Source organism: Oncorhynchus tshawytscha, linkage group LG13 (genome assembly GCF_018296145.1).
Source record: "Oncorhynchus tshawytscha isolate Ot180627B linkage group LG13, Otsh_v2.0, whole genome shotgun sequence".
Lineage (NCBI taxonomy): Eukaryota > Metazoa > Chordata > Actinopteri > Salmoniformes > Salmonidae > Oncorhynchus > Oncorhynchus tshawytscha.
Window position 1 is genome coordinate 74,263,892 of NC_056441.1, and position 26,484 is coordinate 74,290,375.

A 26,484-nucleotide genomic window follows, 5' to 3' on the forward strand; every position below is an offset into this window, starting at 1 on the left:
TTCCTCGATCAGTCTCTCTCAGCGAGACTTCCAGTCTCTCTCAGCGAGACTTCCAGTCTCTCTCAGCGAGACTTCCAGTCTCTCTCAGCGAGACTTCCAGTCTCTCTCAGCGAGACTTCCAGTCTCTCTCAGCGAGACTTCCAGTCTCTCTCAGCGAGACTTCCAGTCTCTCTCAGCGAGACTTCCAGTCTCTCTCAGCGAGACTTCCAGTCTCTCTCAGCGAGACTTCCAGTCTCTCTCAGCGAGACTTCCAGTCTCTCTCAGCGAGACTTCCTGTCTCTGATCAGCGAGACTTCCAGTCTCTCTCAGCAGAGACTAAAATATTCAGTCTCTCTCAGCAGAGACTTCCAGTGCCTCTCTCAGCGAGACTTCCAGTCTCTCTCAGCGAAAAGACTTCCAGTCTCTTTCAGCGAGACTTCCAGTCTCTCTCAGCGAGACTTCCAGTCTCTCTCAGCGAGACTTCCAGTCTCTCTCAGCGAGACTTCCAGTCTCTCTCAGCGAGACTTCCAGTCTCTCCCTCAGCGAGACTTCCAGTCTCTCTCAGCGAGACTTCCAGTCTCTCTCAGCGAGACTTCCAGTCTCTCTCAGCGAGACTTCTCAGTGGAGCCTCTCAGCGAGACTTCCAGTCTCTCTCAGCGAGACTTCCAGTCTCTCTCAGCGAGACTTCCAGTCTCTCTCAGCGAGACTTCCTGTCTCTCTCAGCGAGACTTCCTGTCTCTCTCAGCGAGACTTCCTGTCTCTCTCAGCGAGACTTCCTGTCTCTCTCAGCGAGACTTCCTGTCTCTCTCAGCGAGACTTCCTGTCTCAACCGGGTCACTTCCTGTTCAGCAAATAGATCTTAATACAATAGAAATAAACAAAAGCCTCATTCATAAAAAGAGAAAATGTATTTAAAAGAGGAATATCACCATCGGGTTAAGAACAGGAGGAGTGAAAAAACAAAGCAGCATATACATTTTTTTTAAAGTCTCCTGTGACAGAGGTGTCGTGTGCTTTCTCTGCGCAGGCACATAAACCGTAATAGCAGATTGGCCCTCTGATCAACTTCAACACACAGACTGACTGACAACATCCCAGGGTATGTCCACAACGGCACCCTATCCCGACGTAGTGCACTCCTGATCAGGCTGATCAAACGTAGTGCACTCCTGATCAGGCTGATCAAACGTAGTGTACTATGTAGGGAATAGGGTGCCATTTGAGACCCAGTCACTCACCCAGACAGAGACCTAATGAAATCCGCTGATAAATAAAGAGACTGCCAGTTGAGAGGGAGGTGTAGTGCAGCAGGGCACTAAAATATATCAGGGCTGCAGTGTCCCCAAACTCAGTGGGGTCAGAGTGGGTCTGACTGATGCCTCGGGTTGCCTGTTGCGGAGCAAGGCCGACACGCACCAACCCACACATGCATAAAACCTCAAGCTACTCACACTGAAAAGAGCCCCTCTGAGCATGAGCGAGTGTTTGCATATGCATGCATTCAAGGATGTTTTCCTGCCTGTGTGTTTTCCATCCTCTAACTCCCTGTGGCTAGGGGCTGGTGAGTCTCAGTGGAGCCTGCTATAGGGTCTAAATATAAATATCTAACTCCCTGTGGCTAGGGGCTGGTGAGTCTCAGTGGAGCCTGCTATAGGGTCTAAATATAAATATCTAACTCCCTGTGGCTAGCGGCTGGTGAGTCTCAGTGGAGCCTGCTATAGGGTCTAAATATAAATATCTAACTTCCTGTGGCTAGGGGATGGTGAGTCTCAGTGGAGCCTGCTATAGGGTCTAAATATAAATATCTAACTCCCTGTGGCTAGGGGTTGGTGAGTCTCAGTGGAGCCTGCTATAGGGTCTAAATATAAATATCTAACTCCCTGTGGCTAGGGGCTGGTGAGTCTCAGTGGAGCCTGCTATAGGGTCTAAATATAAATATCTAACTCCCTGTGGCTAGGGGCTGGTGAGTCTCAGTGGAGCCTGCTATAGGGTCTAAATATAAATATCTAACTCCCTGTGGCTAGGGGCTGGTGAGTCTCAGTGGAGCCTGCTATAGGGTCTAAATATAAATATCTAGATGTTCCGAGAGCCTTCCAGAGAATCTGTATAGTTATACAGTAACTATGTATGATGTCTATATGCATCATCCCCAAACGCCCTGTTCCTCCAGGCACATATTCTAGAAGCACTACAGACCCATATACCCAATGAGAAGTCAGCATCATAGCCCGACACTTCCGCTACAGTCCAGTCTCAAGCCCACCCCCCTTCTTCCGTTAATCGTCCCTCTGTCCATCAACCATCACAGCAGTGAGCAAATAAAATAAAAACAAATTTAAAAAACAGACAAATCCTAAAAAGAAACTCGGAACTCCTTCATAGGCTTCCTCCAGACCATCATCATTATCCTGAGTAGATGTCCAATGGGTCAGGGTTACATTTTTGGGGGTTGACTGTAGTGAAATGTAGCTGCCGTCAAGCAGTCAGTCGTTCGTTGTCCTGGTGAATGTGTGGGGTCACTGGTACTGGAGGTAGTTCTTGAGGGTCTCTGGCAGAGGGAGGGTGTCTATCTGGTTGAGTCGGTCCCGCCCCAGAGCCAGCCTGGCCACTCGCCTGCACAGGTCCATCAGGGGGAGGGGCTCCGCTGTGACAGACAGGAGAGAAGAGGACATTAAAAAAGGAATGTTCACAGATTTAATAGATGCTATTTCAGAAGGAATGGCAATGAGTGCATTTAATATTGGTGTAGACTAAGCAATATGATATCATTCTCAGAAGGGCTTTTAAGTGCATTTGTTTGTGTCAGAGATCTTCCCCACAGAGAAACTTTGATAATGAGAGTGCCCTTCACGGATGTCAACTTGACCGGTCCACCTGCCCGGACCATCTGTTTGTGCTGGACTTACAGAGCAGACACTCTCCTGAGCACCGTGTGAAGGTGATGCTCAGGAGCTCACAACACACAGTCTCCCTCACTAAAGTACACATACACAATCTGCTGAGTCACTGGCCACATGGCTTGGAATAGACAGAGTGGGTGGTGTCAAGGGGGACCCTAGGGAATCCTCTAAATGGACTGGTGCCCTTGTAGCTACATGACCACTAGACAACACACAGCAAAATATATTAGACACACTGACATTGGACTCTCCTGTATTATACACTAAGATGTTTCCATAGGAAGGATGTGATACAAAAGCAGGCTGACTTTTGACATGATCTATTTCACCATATAATGAATGTTCTTAAAACTAACAAAGATCCAAAAGAAACGTGCAAAGTGATGTGACTCAACTTCCAAGAAACTACCGTAAAACATAGGCCTTAGACACACGCAGACAAATACACACGCACTTCCAGATGTCGACTTCCAGGATCCGGCCTGCCTATCTGACTCACTAACGGGCTAAACAGGTCACAGTCTACACCTCACTTGCTGCGCAGAGGGATTGTGGGAGATGGATGGATGTAATCTCCTGTCTGCATGTTTCTTCTGTTTGTCTGACTCCATGGTTATATGGGCGTAAGACAGTCATAGGGCGTAAGACAGTTGGGCACCACCTGGAGGATGTAAAATCTACAATTCCTGTTAGAGAGCCTGGATATATTAGGTGACCTCTGAACTCCGTAGTGAAAGGTAGCTCTCACCACCTGCACACACATAGTTCACACACTGGTGTGTCATTACCTAGGCTTACTAAAGGAAGACGATCATCTCACTGTAGCCGTGTGTCAGGAACACACACACAAACAAGGTAAGCCTATTAACATGGAGAGCCATAGTTGAGTCAATTGAGAGGAACAGTAACATAGCATGTTATTCAGTGGAGCTATGGGAATTGCATAGGAGGGATCATAATTATGATGCTGCTGCTGCTTCCTGGAAACTGTCCAATCGTCCAGCTGGTTCGCCCTCTCCCTGCGTTGCCACCAGCGACAAGTGGTCCCATCAAACAGCGGGAATCTGAGCAGGAGTCTGTTAATGTCTGCTGTCAATCAACAGTCTGGCTGAGCTATCAGACTCCACACTGCTCCGGTGAATGTAGGTGTGTGAGTGTGTTTGCAGGTTGAGGACTCGTATATGAGCATGGAGAAACCTGTATGGTGCGTATCTCTTAGGTATCATGATTAGCTTGAAATAGTCTTTACAAAGAAAGAGACAGAAAAGGGAGAGGTATGGGAGAATAACAGCTACATGTTGGTCAGTATTCTATGCAGAAGCATGTCTGCCTTGGCTTGCTGAACTGCATGCCATGTGGGTTCATAAAAACCCATATTACACTTCAAAACATGGGATGAAAGCAAACAGGGCAGGGTGATATTAAGTATTAATGGAAGCAAATTAGCAGGAAGTGGTTCAGTTAAAGGGACTAGAAAGTAATATCAAGCAAGCCACTTTCTTCATCTCCATCCCTCTCCTCCTATCCCATTTATGTCCATCCATCTATCTATCTTTCTCTCCCCTGACTCAGTCCCCCTCTCCCCCACTGCTCGGTTAATAATGGTGAGATACAGGTTTGTGTCAGTAAAGCAGATATGATGCTGTCTGGGTCTGTCTGATTCAGGTATAGTCCAGGGCTCTCGTTCTGGGACAATCGGGAGCATGCTCTAGGCCTGTATGTAGACATGCACTCAGGTGGAAACAGAGGTAGGGCACTGATGTTGGATGATTAGACCTGGCTTTCAGTCGGCGTTCCAATTCATTGCACATGTGTTCGATGGGGTTGAGGTCAGGGCTCTGTGCAGGCCAGTCAAGATCTTCCACACAGATCTCAACAAACCATTTCTATATGGACCTCGCTTTGTGCACGGGGGCATTGTCATGCTAAAACAGGATAGGGCCTTCCCCTAACTGTTACCAAAGTTGGAAGCACCGAATCATCTAGAATGTCATTGTATGCTGTAGCGTTAAGATTTCCCTTCACTGGAACTAAGGGGCCTAGCCCAAACCATGAAAAACAGCCCCAGATGATTATTCCAAACTTTAAAGTTGGCACTACGCATTGGGGTACGTAGCAATCCCCTGGCATCCGCCAAACCCAGATTTACCCATCAAACTGCCAGATGGTGAAGCATGATTCATCACTCCAGAGAATGTGTTTCCACTGCTCCAGAGTCCAATGGCGGCAAGCTTTACACCACTCCAGCCGACACTTGGTGATCTTAGGCTTGTGTGCAGCTGCTCAGCCATGGAAACCCATTTCCCGAAGCTCCCGACGAACAGTTCTTGTTGTTGCTCAGACATTCCGATTCAAAATAACAGCACAGTTGATCAGGGAAGCTCTAACAGGCCAGAAATTTGACGAACTGACTTGTTGGAAAGGTGGCATCCTATGACGGTGCCACGTTGAAAGTCACTGAGCTCTTCAGTAAGGCCGTTCTACTGCCAATGTTTGACCTTGGTGATTGCATGCCTGTGTGCTCGATTTTATACACCCGTCAGCAACAGATGTGGCTGAACTACCCAAATCTGCTAATTTGAAGGGGTGTCCACACACGTATCTTGATCCTGCTGTCCCAATTTCTTCTCGAGCTCTCCCCATCTTTGTTTCGGATCAATCTCTCCCGCCATCTCTCATTTCCTCTCAGACTCAGTCTTTGCGTGCAACCAGGAGAGATGCCAATTGACCTGCTGTCAGGATATTCAGTATGGACTTGTTGATTCCAGACTCAGAGCTTATCTAATCAATATGGAGAACTGTGCCAGTGGAGATGGATAACATCTCAAACTGTGCACCAGTTCCAATGACCACCTCATGAGTGGGAGCGTGTGTGTGTCAGATGTAAAATATATAAAAAAAACTGACTTATTATGGCAAGTAGTGTGTGTCACACAAATGTATAAAATGACCATCTTGTGACAAGACGTGTGTGACGTCAATGCATAAAATGAGCAGCTCATCCTGCGTGATTGATTTGTCCAGTAAGTAAGCATGGGAAAGAACGTACAACAGTGACCAATCCCCAAGAGCACATCACAGGGAGAGTGAGTGAGAGCGCGCATCAGACAGACAGAACATCACAGGGGGAGAGAGAGAGAAAGGACATCACAAGGAGAGTGTGAGAAATAACGAATGGAAACAGCAGTGAGGAAGAGAGAGCAAGAGAAAGGGCAAGCCTCAGCCTCTCTCAAATTGGAAATGTCAGCATCCAAATTGAATCGCTGACTTCAGCTGAATCCAATTGCTCACTGAACTAACGGACACCAGTCGTCCGTTGGCGCTTTATTACCAGACAGAACCAAATGTCCCAGCCACTGATCCCCAGACATAAGCAAATGATCCAGTCCATTTAGCCACTGATCCCCAGACAGAAGCAAATGATCCAGTCCATTTAGCCACTGATTCCCAGACAGAAGCAAATGATCCAGTCAGTTTAGCCACTGATCCCCAGACAGAAGCAAATGATCCAGTCAGTTTAGCCACTGATCCCCAGACAGAAGCAAATGATCCAGTCAGTTTAGCCACTGATTCCCAGACAGAAGCAAATGATCCAGTCCATTTAGCCACTAACCCCTGCAGTGCCCCTATACACTTGGGTCCTCAGCATAATAAAGCCTGCTATACCTCTGCAAGACATTGAGTACAGTTACATGCACACAACACCATTATTGTGGATAGTCAGATTAATATAGTTTAAAACGTTTACATACTTTGCAAGAACAACTATTTCCCTAATAATCCTGTTGACAGCAGTAAATCACAAATGAAAATAAACGTTCTACCATTGTGACAATGTTATTTTTGCGAAGGCTATTATATTCAGAGTTCGGACATATAAAGTTTGTATCTGAAAACTATTTCTAAAGATGCACACTCTGTTTTTCCAAACTCACTTCACTCGTGCATAAGAGAGAGGCTTGCAATACCCGGTGCTGGCACATGTGCAGATCAAACACACCACTGGAATGCTGATCAAGCGGTTTACGTGTCCTAATCATTCTAAAGATCGCAAAATAAAATGTGTGTTTAAAATCGCTGTATGCTTACCTCGATTTTGACATTAAACCAATTCAGATAAGCAGAGTAAGGTGTCTGTGACTATTACCATACTTGGCCTGCTGACATAATCAGTTTAATATCAAATTATTAGTGTTCATGTAAGCGTACTCACTGTCTGTGAATCTATTCTCCACACTATCAGGAGACTTACAGCAGAGGTTCATGGCTCCAAACAAGAGGAGCCTCCATTCACAACCAAGATGATCCAGTCCCAGCCAACACACCATCCCCAGCCTAAATCTCCCTCCCCAAGCCAGCACTTGCTGTAACGTCTCCTCTCCCCATTCAGCTAAACGGTTTCTATGGGAACTCCCCTACATGATCAGAAGTGTAAATATTGAAGCAGGGATTTGAGGGTAAACGAAAGAGTGGGAGTGAGGTAGAAAGAGATATCAGGGGGAGAGAGCGAGTGAGAAAGAGCCAGCATGAAATGGTGTGCATTTGTAACAGAGGTTTTGCAAAGTGCTCACCTCTTGTCATTCTGTTGTTAATAAGCTCTGAATGAGTTTGGCTGCTGGTAACCTCCCTATGGCTGTAGTGTTGTGCCATTTTGGTATGTGAAGAACAGTGCTATTAGAATATAGCTAGCAGGACAGCCTGATCCCCACCCCCTCTCCTATTGTTTTCTATTTACAGGCTTTATGGAGCAACAGAAACACTAAAGAAATCAATAAAGCTTCTATCAGTGTGAAAGTCGTGTGGAGAAGAAACTATGTGTTCGCTGAGAAAGACAGGATCAGAGAATTGCATTAACTGTGTTAAGGGACAATTTGAGAAAGTGATGGAAAAGTGGAGGGACATCTCTCTTCACATGGTTTTATTGCAAGAGAAAGAGAAGACTCCTTTACCACAGTGCGTCTAAAACAGAAACATGGAGAAGCTACCTTGGGGAATATTAGCCAATGCCTGACATCTCAGTGTATGCATATGCAACGGATGTGAAATGCTAGCTTAGTTAGCAGTGCACGCTAAATAGCGTTTCAATCGGTGACGTCACTTGCTCTGAGACCTTGAAGTAGTAGTTCCCCTTGCTCTGCAAGGGCCGTGGCTTTTGTGGAGCGATGGGTAACGATGCTTCGTGGGTGACTGTTGTTGATGTGTGCAGAGGGTCCCTGGTTCGCGCCCGGGTATGGGCGAGGGGACGGTCTAAAGTTATACTGTTACACATACTCATATACTGTCTGCATGTTCCTGTGCGTGTGCCCCATTTCCAAAGCATAATTAAGCAATAAGGCCAGGGGGGGGGGTGTGGTAAGGGCGGCATGGTAGCCTAGTGGTTAGAGCGTTGGACTAGTAACCGAAAGGTTGCAAGTTCGAATCCCCGAGCTGACAAGGTACAAATCTGTCGTTCTGCCCCTGAACAGGCAGTTAACCCACTGTTCCTAGGCAGTCATTGAAAATAAGAATTTGTTCTTAACTGACTTGCCTAGTAAAATAAAGGTAACATTTTTTTTTTTTTAAATAGAAAGGGTTGTTCTCAGACACCCCTGAGGTGCCTTATTACTATAATAAACTGATTACTAAGATAAATAGAATTCATGCATCAGACCAGTGGTTTATTGTCTGATATACCTCTGGCTGAAGTGCTGTTTCAGCCATAATAGCATCCAGTACCCAAACTACCCAATTTATAATATACCATGCCTTCCTCTGGAGCATTCCTACAGAACAAATAAATACTATTAACATCAGTGTAGCGAGAAGATGACACACACAGGATTCCTACATAATGAGGCTACAGAGTTGTGACAAAGCAAGGACATGGGGTGGACAGAGTTATGCTTCAGAAGCTGCTTCCATTAGCTTCTCTTACATTACAAAACTTCATTCCCTTAACTAACATCTTCATTTAGTTTGGGAAAACACAGCAGAGGGGAGAGAGAGCTGGAGAAATAGAGGGATATTGTGAGAGAAATTGAGAAAAAGGGTAGAGAGAAATAGAAGGGGGGAGAGTGAGACAACCCCATGCCCTATAATAAACCAACACTAAAACCCCTCCTTTATCCTCTTGAAAGTAAACCAGTTGATGAAGAATAGGGCTTGTGTTCTAATGGGCTATAGAATAATGCATTAATGTCACACGTTCCACACAAACAGCCCAGTGTGTTGGTCTGTGAGATAGAGACAAGAAAACCATGCAACAGAGGGTGACTGTATGGGGCACAATACACACACCTTCCTTCGCAAGGCGAGACATTGAGCTCTGCGCCACACTGGGACTGCCTCCAGAATTACTCCACTCCTGGCTCCCTTCCGTGAACTCACACAAACACCTGGCTTGCGGCCATGAAAATTAGTAGTTAATGTCTGACCGTCTAAGGGGGGTTGACTGAGGAGAGAGCTTATGGGTAAGCTTACTATGGGTAAAGGCATCTTTTTATAGATCAGAGCCGAGAAACACACACCAGCAGGCCCTCCCCCACTTTCTCTCCACAGTAGCAGAGGCAGTCACTACACACAGAACTGTATACAGTCAACCCAGGCAGTCTGAAGTATAAAACACTATCAGCTAGTCTCGCTGTACTGACATGCCACTGATTAGTGTACTGGAGGCTATAGATTGACAGAGACCAGTGGCCAACTCTAGCTCCAACACAGCTGATGCAGCTAATCTAGGTCCTGATGAGCAGCTGATTGGTAGAATCTCAGTATCCAGTAGGTCTGCAGGAGGAAGGTAAGCCACCACTGGTATACAGCATCTCCATGCTCAGGCTGTCACTACTACAGTATTATTCAGACAGAGTCTCTGGGACTAACCTAGTGAGGAAACGGTCACTTACTGTCTGTCAACACACAGCCTCATCGTCTCCAGTCCATTATGTCCAAAACCCATGACTGACTGACAGACACACAGATGATTAAATCCAAATGTCTTTCTCCTTCAACCTTTTTCAGTAGTGGTCTCCAGTGGTTAGCGTCAGGGAGGACTGTTCTGGACTGATGTGCAGTGTGCTTCTCTGACACCTTCCTGAGTGTCGTAGCTTCACCCAGGTGGGTGCTACACATCGGTAGTGGATGGGTTCTACCCATGGAGTCTGACTTCAGAGGGTACTACTGAGAAGCGCTGCATCAGCGACAGCAAGGGCGCCCTGATGAACGGCTCTGGACCAATCTGAAACCCCCTGGATGTGACCTCCCTCCATTTCATCTCTGAACTGCCTCTACTCTAGCCTTCCTCCTGGCACCGACTATGCAAGCCATTAACTAACTACCCTGCCTGCCATGACAGTCCATCTACTGTTTTACAAAATTGCATTTTGTTTTGTTGTTGCTTAAAGTGCTATGAAATTGTAATAAAAAGCACTAAGTTTAATTCATAATTATTAACCTTAACCACTTCATCTCACTCCCTCCCTTTCCCCCATTCTCTTTCTTCCTCCAGCTCTGTCCCTCCATCTTTCCATCCCTCCCACTGGTCATATTCATGTGCTCTGCGCATGTCGATTCATCAGAAATCTCCCCTGGGCGAGAGGCTGCCTCAGCACTTCTAAAATAAGCCCCAGCTCCAAACACAATATAATTGTGCTGTTCAACATTTCCTACAGACGCCTCCCTCGTCCCGCCTGCCTCCCCTCATCAACACAGTAAACAATGAAAAGCGAGCGCTCCAACTTGGTTTTATATTCAGAGATGGGGAGAGTATGGGTGAATGAGTCACTGGGTTTTGACATTGTGCTTTATTGTTTTCTAAACTAGAGCCAGAGAGAAAGGAAAGTGAGCGCCCTCAAGGCATAACGCAGCATTGACTTGCTGATATTATAGTTGCTTTGAGCTACAGTAATAGAGAATACATAGCCTTGTCGGAGTATGCTATGCTGACTGAGGTATGCAAAACCACAGCACAGACTACAGCAAACCCCGCAATATAATGTAGACAGAACAAACAGAAGGCAAAACAGCCAGAGAGAGAGAGGTTTCCCACTGTCAAGGCATAAGGACATTGACTTACGATCCAGTCCATTGACGTAGCGGATGGAGACCTCACAGTGTCCCCACACGGCGCTGACGATGGGGTACAGCCTCTTGCCCTTTAACCCTCTGAAGGCCACGCCCAGGTACTGGCCGTCCACCATGAAGCTGATTGAGCCCTCGTCCATGTCCAGCACCACCAGCAGGGCATCTGGCAGAACAAACGACTCGTCTGCCTCCAGGAAACACGGGTATGTTGGTGCCGAGGTGGAGGCCGGCCGGTTCTTACTGTCATGGTAGAGTCTGTTCCGGCCCAAGTCCCAGCCCCACGACTCACAGTCCGAACCCACCAGGGCCGTGTAACCCACAGAGTGTAGAAGAGCGTCGGCCGTGCCCACCCCTACAACAGCGTGTGTTCCTCGTTGTCTCACCGGCCAGTGGATCCGCCAGACATGGAGCCCCCGTGTGTAGCCCACCTGGCCGCGGATGCAGTCGGTGCTCTGGGCCACCGGGTGGCGGTGGAAGGTCAACTTGTCATCCTCCTTGACAAAGACGTTGAGCGAGCGGTCTTCGGGGTTCCAGGCGTGGTGGAGCTGCAGGTCAGAGGTCGCAGGGGGCATGTCCAGAAGCAGGTCCAAACGAGGAGGCCGGCAGAAGTCTGGACCCCGCAGCTCACGGCGGACCGGACGGTATGAAGGCTCACCCCGTGCGTCCACTGACTTGATGCTGCCTGAGATCTTCTGACCCATCGCTGCAGGGGGGGGATGGAGCGAGGGTAGTATGGGGCTTCCCGCCGTTACCTCATGGACGCTGTGGCCAGAAGAGCAGTCGTCCCAGGTTGAGAGACGCTCACAGAGACACTCAGTCCACTGTCAGAGGAAACTCGCAACTAGAGGAGAGACAAAGAGGAAAACATTACTTGACTTTATCATGACATATTCTCACTTTCCCAAACTCATGTTGCACACAGCAGCTGTGTGAAGACAAAACACTTTTTTTTAAGCCCTTTTCCTCACATATTGAAAATGTAACTCTCGAACAGACAGGCTAATGCAGCTGCAAAAGGCTTCCTTCACCCAAATTAAAAACACAACACATCAGAAGAGTAGAGGGGGAGGAAGAAAGGTGTACCAGTCTGAAACAGCCTCCGGTTGCCCTGTGGTTCCTACCAGCCCTCTGGAAGAAGAGGGAACATCTGAGCAGCCTCACACTCCAAGGGCACCAGACATGAACGTTCAAACTACACACCAAACAAGAGGAGACTGCCCCACCACCTCAGAAACGTAGTCACTCAACCACACACTTACCAGATACTGAACAGAGAAGACCAAACACTGTATAACAAAACACACCATGACAAACGTGGGGTCACTCACATGCACAATGAAAAGGCCTTTGTGTGTTCTTAAAAATGAAGGATATTCTAGATGGAACACGAACATTCCTCTGGGTGGAGACTAAACAAGACCAAAAAGATTTGAGAAATCATTCCACAAAGATGTCAAAACAGTCAGTTACCGTGCCACAGATTTTACATAACTATCTCTGGCACATTCACCCTGCCACTACATTTCCCAAAAACCCACCGAGTTCCATCTGTTTCCACCTGTTCCAAAATGTACCGTTTCAAATACTCCCTCCCTGTTTGAGGAAAGAGACCCACTCCACTTATAGAGAACAGAGAGAGAGAGAACACTTAACTGGCAACCTGCAACTCCCTGAGAGAGCTGAGCTGCTGCTGGGACACAATGGTGGGAAGCGGTCACATTCAACCCAAACACCAGAGAGAGGCAGAGGAGGCGAGGCAGAGGAGGCGAGGCAGAGGAGGCGAGGCAGGTCCAGATTTAATAACCACATAACAAACACTGAAACTACTGTCTGTGCGAAGCAATACACATGTGCCAGTGTGTTTCAACCCTCATTTGCATTGCACTGTCTCTCTCTATACAAATTAAAGCTACGTCTTCCATTTACATTAGATTTGTGTACATTGTGAAATTGTTAGACAATACTTGTTAGATATTACTGCACTGTTGGCACCAGAAACACAAGCATTTCACCACATCCGCAATAACATCTGCTAAACACGTGTATGTGACCAATAAAATGTGATTTGATTACATATTAATTCATTTATAAGTTTATAAATGACTCATGGTGCCATTTGTGCTGGAATGAAGGGTCCTATTTACCACAACGCATAACGCAATAAGGCCCACTGAGACTCACTGATCACACTGTGTTGTATGACATGCAGACACTTGCTGCCGGAGATAGTGCTAAAGACGGGTTAAGTGGCTTGTCTCGTCTGAGGGAAGCTACTCGTCATCTTATGACCCCTGGGGGGAGAAACATCAAGGCAGACAATTACATGACAAACATTGAATGGAAAAGGAGTGACATTCTCTCCTGCTGATCTCAACTTCATTACCAAGATGTCTGCAGTCACATGTCAATAGCATTAGCAACGCGCACACACTTCTGAGCCTATGTGCTGCTGGTGTGTGTCGGTCTCTCCATCCTGTGAATGAAGTAATGTCTCTCTGTATGCGTGTTGTGAGTGTTCTCTTGACCCATGTGGCCAGTGTGTGAAGGCACACACACCAAACCATCTGGTGTTTTATACTAATCTGGGCCTCTGTCCTCTTCAATATAGTTTGAGCTGTGGAGGATAGGAGATGGGTGCAAGGGAGGAGATGGGTGTGAGAGTGTAAGAGCGCACCCACTACAACAAATGTCAATCTGGCACTCATTTGCCGTTCGTTCAACATTAGTTTTAGGGACCACCCACCGGTGGGCATCTGACTGCCAATATTTTCGTGTGATTCTACATGTAGAAATGGCTGACATTTTACGTATTCCTAATGAATTGTGTTTTTTTGCGTTGCTTCTAACATTTTGTAACTTATTTTGTACATAATGTTGCTGCTACCGTCTCTTATGACCGAAAATAACTTCTGGACATCCAAACTGCAATTAGTCACCACGGACTGGCAGAGTCCGACGAGCAACACAACGTCAATGATATACTGCTTTCCTGGGAACAGGCCCAGATCCCGCCATTTGCATGAGGAGAAGGAGAAAAGGGGGCCAGAGGGCGGGCAGCCTTCTGAGAATTCATAGGCGATTGAATAAACCCCCACTTCCTTCCATTCTGCTAGCAAACGTGCAATCTTTTGAAAATAAAATCGATGACCTACGCGGAAGATTAAACTACCAACGGGACATTCCAAACGAATAACTTATACTTCACGGGGTCCTGGCTGAACGACGACATAACATACAGATGGCTGGTTATACGCTGTATCGGCAGGACAGAACAGAGGCGTCTGGTAAGACAAAGGGCAGCAGACTATGTATTTTTGTAAATAACAGCTGGTGCACGATATCTAAGAAAGTCTCAAAGTTTTGCTCACCTAAGGTAGAGTATTTAATGATAAGCTGTAGACCACACTATCTACCTAGAGAGTTTATCTGCATTTTTCTTAACTGTCTACATACCACCACAGACTGATGCTGGCACTAAGACCGCACTGAATGAGCTGTATTCCACTATAAGCCAACAAGAAAACGCTCACCCAGAGGCGCTGTTAGTAGCCGAGGACTTACAGGGAAACATAAATCCATCTTACCAAATTTCTATCAGCATGTTAAGATGTGCAACTAAAGAGAAACATTTGTAAAAAAAAATATATATATATTTTTTTTTAAATCACTGCACCACCTTTACTCCACACATAGAGACGGATACAACGCATACAGCTCCCTCATCCCCTATTTGGCAAATCTGACCATAAATCTATCCTGATTCCGACATACAAGCAAAAAAATAAAAGCAGGAAGCACCAGTGACTTGATCAATAAGAAAAGTGGTCAGATGAAAAGCTACAGGTCTGTTTTGCTAGCACAGACTGGAATATGTCCCAGGATTTCTTTGATGTCATTGAAGAGTACACCACATCAGTGTTTGGCTTCATCAATAAGTGCATCAATGACATCATCCCCACAGTGACCGTACGTACATACCCCAACCAGAAGCCATGGATTACAGGCAACATCTGCACTGAGCTAAAGGCTAGAGCTGCCGCTTTCAAGGAGTGGGACTCTAACCCGGAAGCTAATGAGAAATCTTGCTATGCCCTCTGATGAACCATCAAACGGGCAAAGCATCAATACAGGACTAAGATCGAATCGTACTACACCGGCTCTGGCGCTCGTCGGACGTGGAAGGGCTTGCAAACCATTACAGACTACAAAAGGGAAGCACAGCCGAGAACTGCCCAGTGACACGAGCCTATCAGATGAGCTAAACTACTTCTATGTTCGCTTCGAGGCAAATAACACTGAAACGTGCATGAGAGCACCAGCTGTTCCAGAAGACTGTGTGATCACGTTCTCTGCAGCCGATATGAGTAAGACCTGTAAACAGGTCAACATTCCCGAGGCCAGACTGATTACCAGGATGTGTACTGTGAGCATGCGGTGACCAACTGGCAAGCATCTTCACTGACATTTTAAACCTCTCCCTGTCCAAGTCTATAACACCAACATGTTTTAAGGAGACCGCCATAGTCCTTGTGCCCAAGAACACTAAGGTAACCTGCCTAAATGACTACTGACCCGTAGCACTCACGTCTGTAGCCATGAAGTGCTTTGAAAGGCTGGTCATGGCTCACATCTACATTATTCCAGAAACCCTAGACCCACTCCAATTTACATACCGCCCTAACAGATCATGCACTCTCTATTGCACTCCACACTGCCCTTTCCCACCTAGACAAATGGAACCCCTCAATGAGAATGCTATTCATTGACCTTAGCTCAGCGGTCAACACCATAGTGCCGTCAAAGCTCATCAATAAGCTAAGGACTCTGGGGCTAAACGCCTCCCTCTGCAACTGGATCCTGGACATCCCATCAGGCTGCCCCCAGATGATAAGGGTAGGTAACAACACATCTGCCACGCTGGTCCTCCCAGGGATCCTCAGGGGCCCCTCAGGGGTGCGTGCTCAGTCCCCTCCTGTACTCCCCGTTCACTCACCGACAACGACGACACTGACCTCCTCCCTATAGGCTGAGACCTGGCTGCATGGTGCCAGGATAACAACCTCTCCCTCAACATGATCAAGACAAAGGAGATGATTGTGGACTACAGGAAAAAGAGGACCAAGCACGCCACCATTCTCATCAACGTGGCTGTAATGGAGCTGGTTGAGAGCTTCTAGTTCCTTGGTGTCCACAATCACCAACAAACTAACTAACATGGTCCAGGCACACCAAGACAGTTGTGAAGTGAGTGCAACAAAACCTATTCCCCCTCAGGAGACTGAAAGGATTTGGCATAGGTCCTCAGATCCTCAAAAAGGTTCTACAGCTGCACCATCGAGAGCATCCTGACTGGATGCATCAATGCCTGGTATGGCAACTGCTCGGCCTCCGACCGCAAGGCACTACAGAGGGTAGTGCGTATGGCCCAGTACATCACCAGGGCCAAGCTTCCTGCCATCCAAGATCTCTATACCAGGCAGTGTCAGAGGAAGGATCTAAAAATTGTCAAAGACTCCAGCCACCCTAGTCATAGACTGTTACCGTATGGCAACCGGTACCGGAGCGCCAAGTCTAGGTCCAAGAAGCTTCTAAACAGCTTCCACCCCCAAGCCATAAGACTCCTGAACATCTAATCAAATGGCTACCCAGACTATTTGCATTGTACCCCCCCCTCCTTTAACACAGCTGCTACTCGTATCATCTATGCATAGTCACTTTAATAACTCTACTTACATGTACATATTACCTCAACAGGTGCCCCCGCACATTGACTCTGTACCGGTACCCCCCCGTCTAGTCTCTCTATTGTTATTTTACTGCTGCTCTTTAATTACTCTTTACTTTTATTTCAAACTTTTTTTAAAAACTGCATTGTTGGTTAGGGGCTCGTAAGTAAGCATTTCACTGTAAAGTCTGCACCTGTTGTATTTGTCGCAAGTGACTAATAACATTTGATTTAATTTGAAGTGTCCATACCTTAATGGAGGAAATCTGGAGTGATGAACAGCGAGAGGAGGGAGATTACAGGAAGGGGGAAGAGATGGGTACAGGAGGCAGGGATGATGAGCAAAGTAGAGAAATCAGAGGAATATGAACATCACTAGTTATTCTGGTACACCTCTCCTCTGTTAGTATAGGTGAGAAGAGCTGGCTGGCGTTGGCAGTGTCGTTGTTAGCATAGCAAATACAGAGACTGGCAGGACAATACAAGGCCACATAGAGACTCATACTTGCCTTGCAGGCGCATTATAGCAGACAAGATCAAACGGGTGACAGCAGCTTTGAACCGATACATGCAGACATGCAGTTTTCCACATGCACACCATCTGAGTTATAGAGCTAATAAATAGCAGATTATCTGATTCTAAGTGGATTTTAAAACCGTGCATGTCTTTGCTAGCAAACCTTTGTTCCCATACATCCTATCATATCTGTCCCCTTAGCACGCCTTTCTCTCAGCCACGTGCTATCCCTTGGCGCCAAGATTGTTGTGCCTCCCTCCCCTGTTCCTCCCCTCCATCTCATGTGCTTTGTGGAGCAGCAGATAACCGTCACACAGTCCTAACTCAAGAGTAAATGGTTTCCCATTGTATTGTGTTGTTGTGTCGTGGGCCATTGGCTGGCCGGGGATCAATACAACTCCACTGGAGAAAAACCTCTCAAGAAATGACTATTGAGCAGAGGGGAAAACACCTGTGATATGTGGGCGTATTGGAAGATGAGGGGTTACACTTATTAATGTGAGATTCTGAGGATAACGCCAATGTCACACAAAAGGTGGGCAGAGTTTGAGCTATTTTAGTGATCCAGTCCATCTGAGCCAGGACGAGCGGACACACACCGAGGTGTGAACGAACTGCGTTAGTGATAGGGTGAGCACATCACTAGTCATACACACTCAACCTAACACAAATATTACTTGCTCTAACAGGAACTTAGAAATACCACACCGAGGGATTTACTGTGAGACTGAATAATACTCCACTACCATAGTGCAAGTATGACAACAAACCATAAGATACTGTTACAGTGAGAGAGCCACGGTGAAATCCAATACTTCAAGACAGAGCATAACATCCTGATAATGAGTGTGCTTTACTGCTTACTGTTAAAAAAGCAGCGCACGTCATCTCACAGGACAGAAAAGACAGTGACTCTAGACTTGTGTAACCCCAAACCTACAGGAAATGGCTTCTCTTGCTCTCTGTGTGCCAAACAGCTGTGGAATGCTAGAGTACCACACAGCTCCCTTCATTTTATATTTCCCATACTGAGTCCCTATAACATGCTAGCACAACCTTGCTTGAACACAACTGTGCCACACACAGAGAGCTAGAGACAAAGCGAGACAGAGAAAGACAAGGAGAGCGAGCGAGGGAGAACAAGCGCCAACATGGAGAAAGAAACGGAATGAGAGGAACTTCTTACCATGCGATATCCAAGGTCAAGCTGGTGTCAGCAATTAGATTTCTCACGACTCAAGGCAATGTGTACGCAAACACTAGAGGAGAGAGGAAATCCTAAAAGCCTTGTCCAACTGTGGCCAGAATAGTGGATCGAGAGAGAAATACAGAAAGCGAGAAATAGAATAGAAATGTCAGTAAGTGACGCCACAACAGGAAAACAGTCTTGCCTCACTCAGTTCCCAGCTACGACAGGAAAACAGCCACTGCAAGGAGAAAGGGGGGGAATGAGCGAGGGAGGTGGCTAAGCATAAGGCCACAGAAAGTCTCTCCCAACTATTAGAAAACACCCCAGTCTCTCTTTCGCTCTGTGCTTCAATTGGAGCGATGGAACAAAGCAAAAGAGCAGGAAAGAGAACAAAGAGACTGGTAAACAGTCCCTCACTGACTAAGTGACTGATGCAATAGGCCAGTCCTGAGGACGATGAAAAATGAGAAGTGAATAGAGAGTAGAGAATCAGAGCAGTTGTTTTTGGGTAAAGGTTCTGTGGACATGCCACTGACCAAACCTTTCAGAACTCAGAGCGGAAAGCAACCTTGGCTGGACTGTACTTTGCTGGTTGCTGCGGAGGCAGCCTCATTAGGAGTGAGGGAAAGAGAGAATGCTCTGTAGTGTTCCTTCAGTAGGAGAGAATGAATAGAGGGAAACTAAGGGAGAAAGAGGGAGGGCTCAATGATGGTGGGAGAGCTGTATCATGTTACTCCTCCTCTCACAGACACATAACCTTACAGGTATGGAGAGAACATGACATACTTGTTCATATCAACAACATGTCAGCCCTCTCCCACCTAACCTTCTCACTGTTCAGCTTTGCAACCATGCCTGCCTCTTCTCTAGCCTTCTCAGTGCCTATCCATCCCCCTTTCCCTCTCATGTTTCTCCCCTGAGAAACAAGAAAGCCTTCCCACCATATCTGCTCCTACCCACACTTCAGAGCGGCATTCCTCTCACCATGCCCTTTCCTCAATCTGGAGTGGCTTAAATCACAAGCTGTAGAGTCCAGTCAAGTCTCTATACCACACACACACAGAGAGAGATTCTACGACCACCTGCTAATACATTGGAATGCATTCTGTATAAAAAAGGGTTTGCGTAAGAGAGCGCACATTAGGACACTATAACCTGTTGTTTCTGCTTTGTTTTGACGTAGGCTCCTGTTGAGTGACAGCAGCTCTGTGTGTGTGTATGACCTCAGTGTTACACAGAAGACCTCCCCTCGTCTGAGCAGAGCAGGACAGCACCGAGCACAGCACCGAGCACAGCACCGAGCACAGCACCGAGCACAGCACCGAGCACAGCACCGAGCACAGCACCGAGCACAGCACCGAGCACAGCACCGAGCACAGCACCGAGCACAGCACCGAGCACAGCAGAGCACAGCACCGAGCACAGCACCGAGCACAGCGAACACAGCACCGAACACAGCACCGAGCACAGCACCGAGCACAGCACCGAACACAGCACCGAACACAGCACCGAACACAGCACCGAACACAGGCTGGAAACCCTTTCAACGCCACTGCCACTGCTTTTACATTCCGGTCAATTTCAACCCTCACCACACACGTCAGTCAACTAGCTAGCTACAACCTTCACAACTGTCAAAAGCACAGTCCCTTACAGAGAAGGCAGCATGATTCACTGAAATTAAGACAAAGAGGGAGAGAAATTTGGAGGTGGAGTGAAACAAAAGAGATAAGTTTTACCACTGGAGGTTCCATTCACTCCATCACCAGGAAGCGAGTAGAAAAGGCAATCATGCGAGAGATCAGAGTGTAAGGAGAGGAAAAAGGGATGGCTAAAGACAAGGAAGGCAGAGTGGGGGGAGGGGGAAAAGGTTGGGAGATGAAAGAGAAAGCAGTCAAAGAGCAACAGAGGAAGAGGAATGGTAGAAATAGATTACAGATCAGACTGTATGCGTGCACATACTACATAAAAAACTTGCAGGATGCTAGCTATAAAAGAGTATCTCCTTCACAACACTGCATCACAAACAGCCAACTCGAAAGAGTAGTGCTACTTTTATCTCCTCTTAAAAACAGACCGACAGACAGTGAAGATGATTCACTTTACAACAAAGATCAAAGGGGGTTGGCCAGCCAGGGTTGGTAAATGAGCAGCCATTTGTCCAAATCAATTCCCGTCTCATACACAAAGGAGACTGAAGAGCACAATATCACCCCGTAACCCACTGCTTCAGTAATCCAGGTCCTCCAGATATGCACCCAGCCAAGAGCAGAATGGCCAGTATAGAGCTGGATAACAGAAAAGCTGGCATCATACCTTAGCACTGCTCTGGGGGCCAGTACGTGCATTGCCACTAGTTGGATCCAGATAATGAAGTTGAGATCTGGCCCCAATACAGACAAAGCCGCTCGTTCAAAGTCCAGTCAGACTTGGCAGGAGTCGTTTTACTGTAAGCACAAGGTGTATTCTGGAGGCATAATCCACTGGGTTGAGTACACACACTCACAACCAAACACAAGACACATTCTGACAGGAGCTATTCATGAAGGTTAGTCAAGGTGAGCAGGGCAGGACATATAGTACTAGTCAAAAGTTCAGACACACCTACTCATTCAAGGGTTTTTATTTATTTGGACTATTTTCTACATTGTAGAATAATTGTGAAGACATTCAATCTATGAAACATATGGAATCATGTTGTAACCAAACAAATTGTTAAACAAATCAAAATACATTTTGGATTTTAGATTCTTCAAAGTAGCCACCCTTTGCCTTGACAGCTGTGCACACTCTTGGCATTCTCTCAGCCAGCTTCACCTGGAATGCTCTTGAATGAGTTCCCACATATGCTGAGCACTTGTTGCTTACTTTACCTTCACTTTGCAGTCCAACTCCTCCCAAACCATCTCAATTGGGTTGAGGTCGGGTGATTGTGGAGGCCAGGTCATCTGATGTAGCACTCCATCACTCTTCTTCTTGGTGAAATAACCCTTACACAGCCTGAAGGTGTGTTAGATCATTGTCCTGTTGAAAAACAAATGATACCATCTGGTTTTCACCTATTTGGACTGGCCTATCGCTGCAGAATGCTGTGGCAGCCATGCCGATTAAATAAATCACAGACAGTGTCACCAGCAAAGCACCCCCACACATCCTCCTCCATGCTACACGGTGAGAACCACATGTGAAGATCATCTGTTCACCTACTTTGCGTCTCAAAGACACCGTGGATGGAACCAAAAATAGCAGACCAAAGGACAGACTTCCACCGGTCTACTGTTCATTGCTCGAGTTTCTTGGCCCAAGCCAGTCTCCTCTTATTGGTGTCCTTTAGTAGTAGTTTCTTTGCAGCCTTTCGACCATGAAGGCCTGATTCACGCATTCTCCTCTATACAGTTGATGTTGAGGTGTGTCTGTTACTTCAACTATGTGAAGCATTTAATTGGGCTGCAATTTCTGGGGATGGTAACTCTAATGAACTTGTCCTCTGCAGCAGAGGTAACTCGGGGTCATCGAGGCAAAGGGTGGCTACTTTAAACAAATCCAAATATATTTGAGATTCTTCAACACTTTTTTGGTTACTACATGAAAAGTGTGTTATTTCATAGTTTTGATGCCTTCACTACTACTCTACAACGTATATAATAGTAAAAACAAAGAAAACCCTGGAATGAGTGGGTGTGTCAACTTTTTACTGGTACTTTATATGGCATCGTTATTGTTATTTTACTTTTAAAATTGTGTTTATTTAGTAAATATTTTCTTAACTCCATTTCTAGAACTGCATTGTTGGTTAAGAGCTTGTAAGTAAGCATTTCACGGTACCGGTTGTATTCGGCGCATGTGACAAATAAAATATTTGTTGATGACTCTCACAACTCCTCTCATAAAATCCCTCCTATCAGCCAACAGTTAGGCAAATCAATGGATAAATTACAGACAATGATACTTGTCATCACATCACCATACAGGCAACAACAAAAAAGCCCAGAAAAACAGGTTTGGGTAGCGCTTGGGAACCGACTGTGGCATGTTGATGCTCCACGTGGGTCGAACTAGTGTATGAAGCCAGAACCTCCTATACACTTTATAAAGGGCTTGGGGTACATTGATAAATAATGCTCTAGAATGTAATTCATAATGGGGTGATGACGGATAGCGACTTAGCCTAGCGCTCACTGTATTGTCACTGTGGTACTAGTAGGTTAAAACCCAAATCGGTCTCTCCATGTTTACAGAGCATTTCAGCTGATTGGGCTGGACCCTGTTCAAATATTAATAAGTACCCAGGCTGAAGGCTCTGGTTACGTGGGCCAGCAGTTAAGTAAGCCCAAACAGTTCTGATCAGGTTCCTCACCCTGGCCCCTGGGTCATAGAAATGGGAACAATCTATTAAATAACACATGGATGAATCCATCAATAGGAATGAACAATCAAAAGCACTCAGCACCATTTGGCATCATGACATGTACAGGATCTTCTATTAGTATCTCTGAATAAAACGACAGCACCTCATCTCTGCTGCTTTTGTTGGAAGGTGTAGTGTTTTTACAGCATGCATAATCAAAGTCCACTCTTGTTTTGTGCCCGTTTTACACTTTGAATGGTTCTGGAATGCAGTCAATGTCCAATGAAGGAGTTGAATTGGGTCCATCAACTGTAAGGAACAAATTATTAGTAGACTAGTATTCTGCTGGTTGTATGTGAGTTCACCTGTTAATTCATCTGAGATCTGTAGTCCGCAGCAAACAACCAAATCACCAAGTCCAAAGGTCACAGGTCAATCACCTTACTGTGGCCTGCCTACTTCCTGAGGAGAAACAGAAGGGGGCCAGCGAGACAGCAAGTAGAATCAGGACAGTACATATTAGACCGTGTCTGGAAACATCACTAGCGGTCGAATCCTTGCTTCTTTTGTCCGTGTTTTCTCACCTCTCTCTTTAAAGTGGATTGGAAGAGAGGATCAGATTTTTTAACTTTATTTAACATTTATATAACTAGGCAAGTCACTTGAGAACAAATTCTTATTTACAATGATGGCCTACCCTGGCCAAAATCAGACGACGCTGATCCAATTGTGCGCCGCCTTATGGGACTTCCAATTACGGCCAGATGTGATAGAGCCTGGATTCGAACCAGGGATTGTAGTGACGACTCTACACTGAGATGCTGCGCCACTCGTGAGCCCCATGAGACAACCAGTAGAATAAGACAGGACACCGGCCTAGACAGTGACGTGGAATAAGGCAGGCGCCTTGGGAGGTGAAAGGACACTCAAATGTAAGTGTACTAAAGTTTAGTGTAGGGGAATTCAGAGTCAAACAGTGACCTAGTAAAGTTGAGGGCAAGGAACTTTAGTAACCTGGATGTGCAGTACAGCTACTTTAATAGGCTTCAGCACGGGACATTCCCTCAAACCTTAGCCAAGATCACAGGACTGAAGGCTCTAATCATTACATAACCAATGTGGACCTGCCTACAGCAGACACGAGGCAAGCAGGTGACGTTACACAGGGAGACATTCTGTACCAAATGGGAATAGCTCAATACCAATCAACCAGAGGGAAGGTAAGTCAGAGAGAAAGGACAGCGAAGGAGGAGGGAGGTATATAGAGAGAGAAACCATATGGGGCATTGCAATCTTAATGTTCATCAAATGTTCAGGCGCCTCCTCTTCAAACATTAACCAGGCGTGTAGTGCTGCACCGCCTGTCGTTTGATGGCTAAATTGGCCATTAGGCCGGGGTGGAATTGATGAAACGACTCCGTGGGCTGCGTCACTGTAGTACATTTCTCAGCCGAAGGAAAACAGCCTCTAATCACAATGTGACTACAAGGTCTCTCGTGCACGGAATAATTCCCAGCCTACACACACACACACTATCCAGAAAACAAACCTATTCTCACGGTGCCCCTGTTGCTTCCACCAAACTAGACCCAAAACACACACTTAACTCCAAAATAACACCAAACCAGCAGTAACTTCAAACCTCAACCACCTGGTGAACCACTGGAGACGAGACTACCCAGCCAAGACCACATCCATCTGCTGTGTAAAGTGCTGCAGCCTCCGGTTTCACGAGGTGGAAACCTGGTTAACAGGTGGATAAACTCTCCATTTTGAGTCCACATATGTTGCTGGGCAGAACTGGGAGCCCTCTACCACTTGATGAGATTAGAGGGGATGAGAGACGTCAGGCCTGATTAATACATCACGCCTTTCTCATTACAGCTACCTTCACCTCTCCCTCACAATCTCCCTGTCTATCTTGCTAGGCCGGGGCTCAGCAGCACTTAAGCTAAATGAGGATTGGAGAGAAGACCGTTTGGTAGCTAAGGCGCAAAATAAAAACTTCAGTGAAAGCAGTGGGAGAAGGGGCAGGGTGTGATGTCTATTGGCTGCTGCTGAAAAGCTGCAGTTCCATAAACTGTAAAAGGAAGATTGTTAACAAGCCTCTGCTTATACAGTCAGACAGCACAGCTGAATAGCAGCAGCATCCTTTTCACTACACAAAAAGGTACAGTGGAGCAAAAAAGTATTTAGTCAGCCACCAATTGTGCAAGTTCTCTCACTTAAAAAGATGAGGCCTGCAATTTTCATCATAGGTACACTTCAACTATGACAGACAAAATGAGAAAAAAAAAATCCAGAAAATCACATTGTAGGATTTTTAATGAATTTATTTGCAAATTATGATGGAAAATAAGTATGTGGTCACCTACAAACAAGCAAGACTTCTGGGTCTCACAGACCTGTAACTTCTTCTTTAAGAGGCTCCTCTGTCCTTCACTCGTTACCTGTATTAATGGCACCTGTTTGAACTTGTTATCAGTATAAAAGACACCTGTCCACAACCTCAAACAGTCACACTCCAAACTCCACTATGGCCAAGACCAAAGAGCTGTCAAAGGACACCAGAAACAAAATTGTAGACCTGCACCAGGCTGGGAAGACTGAATCTGCAATAGGTAAGCAGCTTGGTTTGAAGAAATCAACTGTGGGAGCAATTATTAGGAAATGGAAGACATACAAGACCAATCTCCCTCGATCTGGGGCTCCACGCAAGATCTCACCCCGTGGGGTCAAAATGAACGATGAGCAAAAATCCCAGAACCACACCGGGGGACCTAGTGAATGACCTGCAGAGAGCTGGGACCAAAGTAACAAAGCCTACCATCAGTAACACACTACGCCGCCAGGGACTCAAATCCTACAGTGCCAGACATGTCCCCCTGCTTAAGCCAGTACATGTCCAGGCCCGTCTGAAGTTTGCTAGAGAGCATTTGGATGATCCAGAAGAAAATTGGGAGAATGTCATATGGTCAGATGAAACCAAAATATAACTTTTTGGTAAAAACTCAACTCGTTGTGTTTGGAGGACAAAGAATGCTGAGTTGCATCCAAAGAACACCATACCTACTGTGAAGCATGGGGGTGGAAACATCATGCTTTGGGGCTGTTTTTCTTCAAAGGGACCAGGACGACTGATCTGTGTAAAGGAAAGAATGAATGGGGCCATGTATTGTGAGATTTTGAGTGAAAACCTCCTTCCATCAGCAAGGGCATTGAAGATGAAACGTGGCTGGGTCTTTCAGCATGACAATGATCCCAAACACACCGCCCGGGCAACGAAGGAGTGGCTTTGTAAGAAGCATTTCAAGGTCCTGGAGTAGCCTAGCCAGTCTCCAGATCTCGACCCCATAGAAAATCTTTGGAGGAAGTTGAAAGTCTGTGTTGGCCAGCAACAGCCCCAAAATATCACTGCTCTAGAGATCTGCATGGAGGAATGGGCCAAAATACCAGCAACAGTGTGTGAAAACCTTGTGAAGACTTACAGAAAACATTTGACCTCTGTCATTGCCAACAAAGGGTATATAACAAAGTATTGAGATCAACTTTTGTTATTGACCAAATACTTATTTTCCACCATAATTTGCAAATAAATTCATAAAAAAATCCTACAATGTGATTTTCTGGATTTTTTTCCCTCATTTTGTCTGGTATAGTTGAAGTGTACCTATGATGAAAATGACAGGCCTCTCATCTTTTTTAAGTGGGAGAACTTGCACAATTGGTGACTGACTAAATACTTTGGCCCACTGTATCTTGAAAAGA

At 46.2% G+C, this 26,484-nt stretch overlaps 1 protein-coding gene across 4 annotated transcripts in view; it reads right to left on the reverse strand.

Annotated features, from left to right (window-relative positions):
- Positions 1-868: 868 nt before the first annotated feature.
- Positions 869-26,484, reverse strand: part of LOC112265679 (SPRY domain-containing SOCS box protein 4) — a 51,290-nt gene continuing 25,674 nt past the window's right edge. Inside the window, exons 1-4 of one of the 4 annotated variants that reach the window (XM_042296341.1) lie at positions 18,366-18,610; positions 16,914-16,928; positions 10,930-11,778; positions 869-2,623 (exon numbers count right to left, since the gene is read on the reverse strand). In XM_042296341.1, the coding sequence (XP_042152275.1) occupies positions 2,496-2,623; positions 10,930-11,638 (837 nt within the window). In that variant the 5' untranslated portion in view covers positions 11,639-11,778; positions 16,914-16,928; positions 18,366-18,610 and the 3' untranslated portion in view covers positions 869-2,495. Of the gene's footprint in view, positions 2,624-10,929; positions 11,779-16,913; positions 16,929-18,365; positions 18,611-21,241; positions 21,296-26,484 lie in introns of those variants that run through there. The other 3 variants (XM_042296342.1, XM_042296340.1, XM_024443214.2) reach the window with 3 other exon arrangements.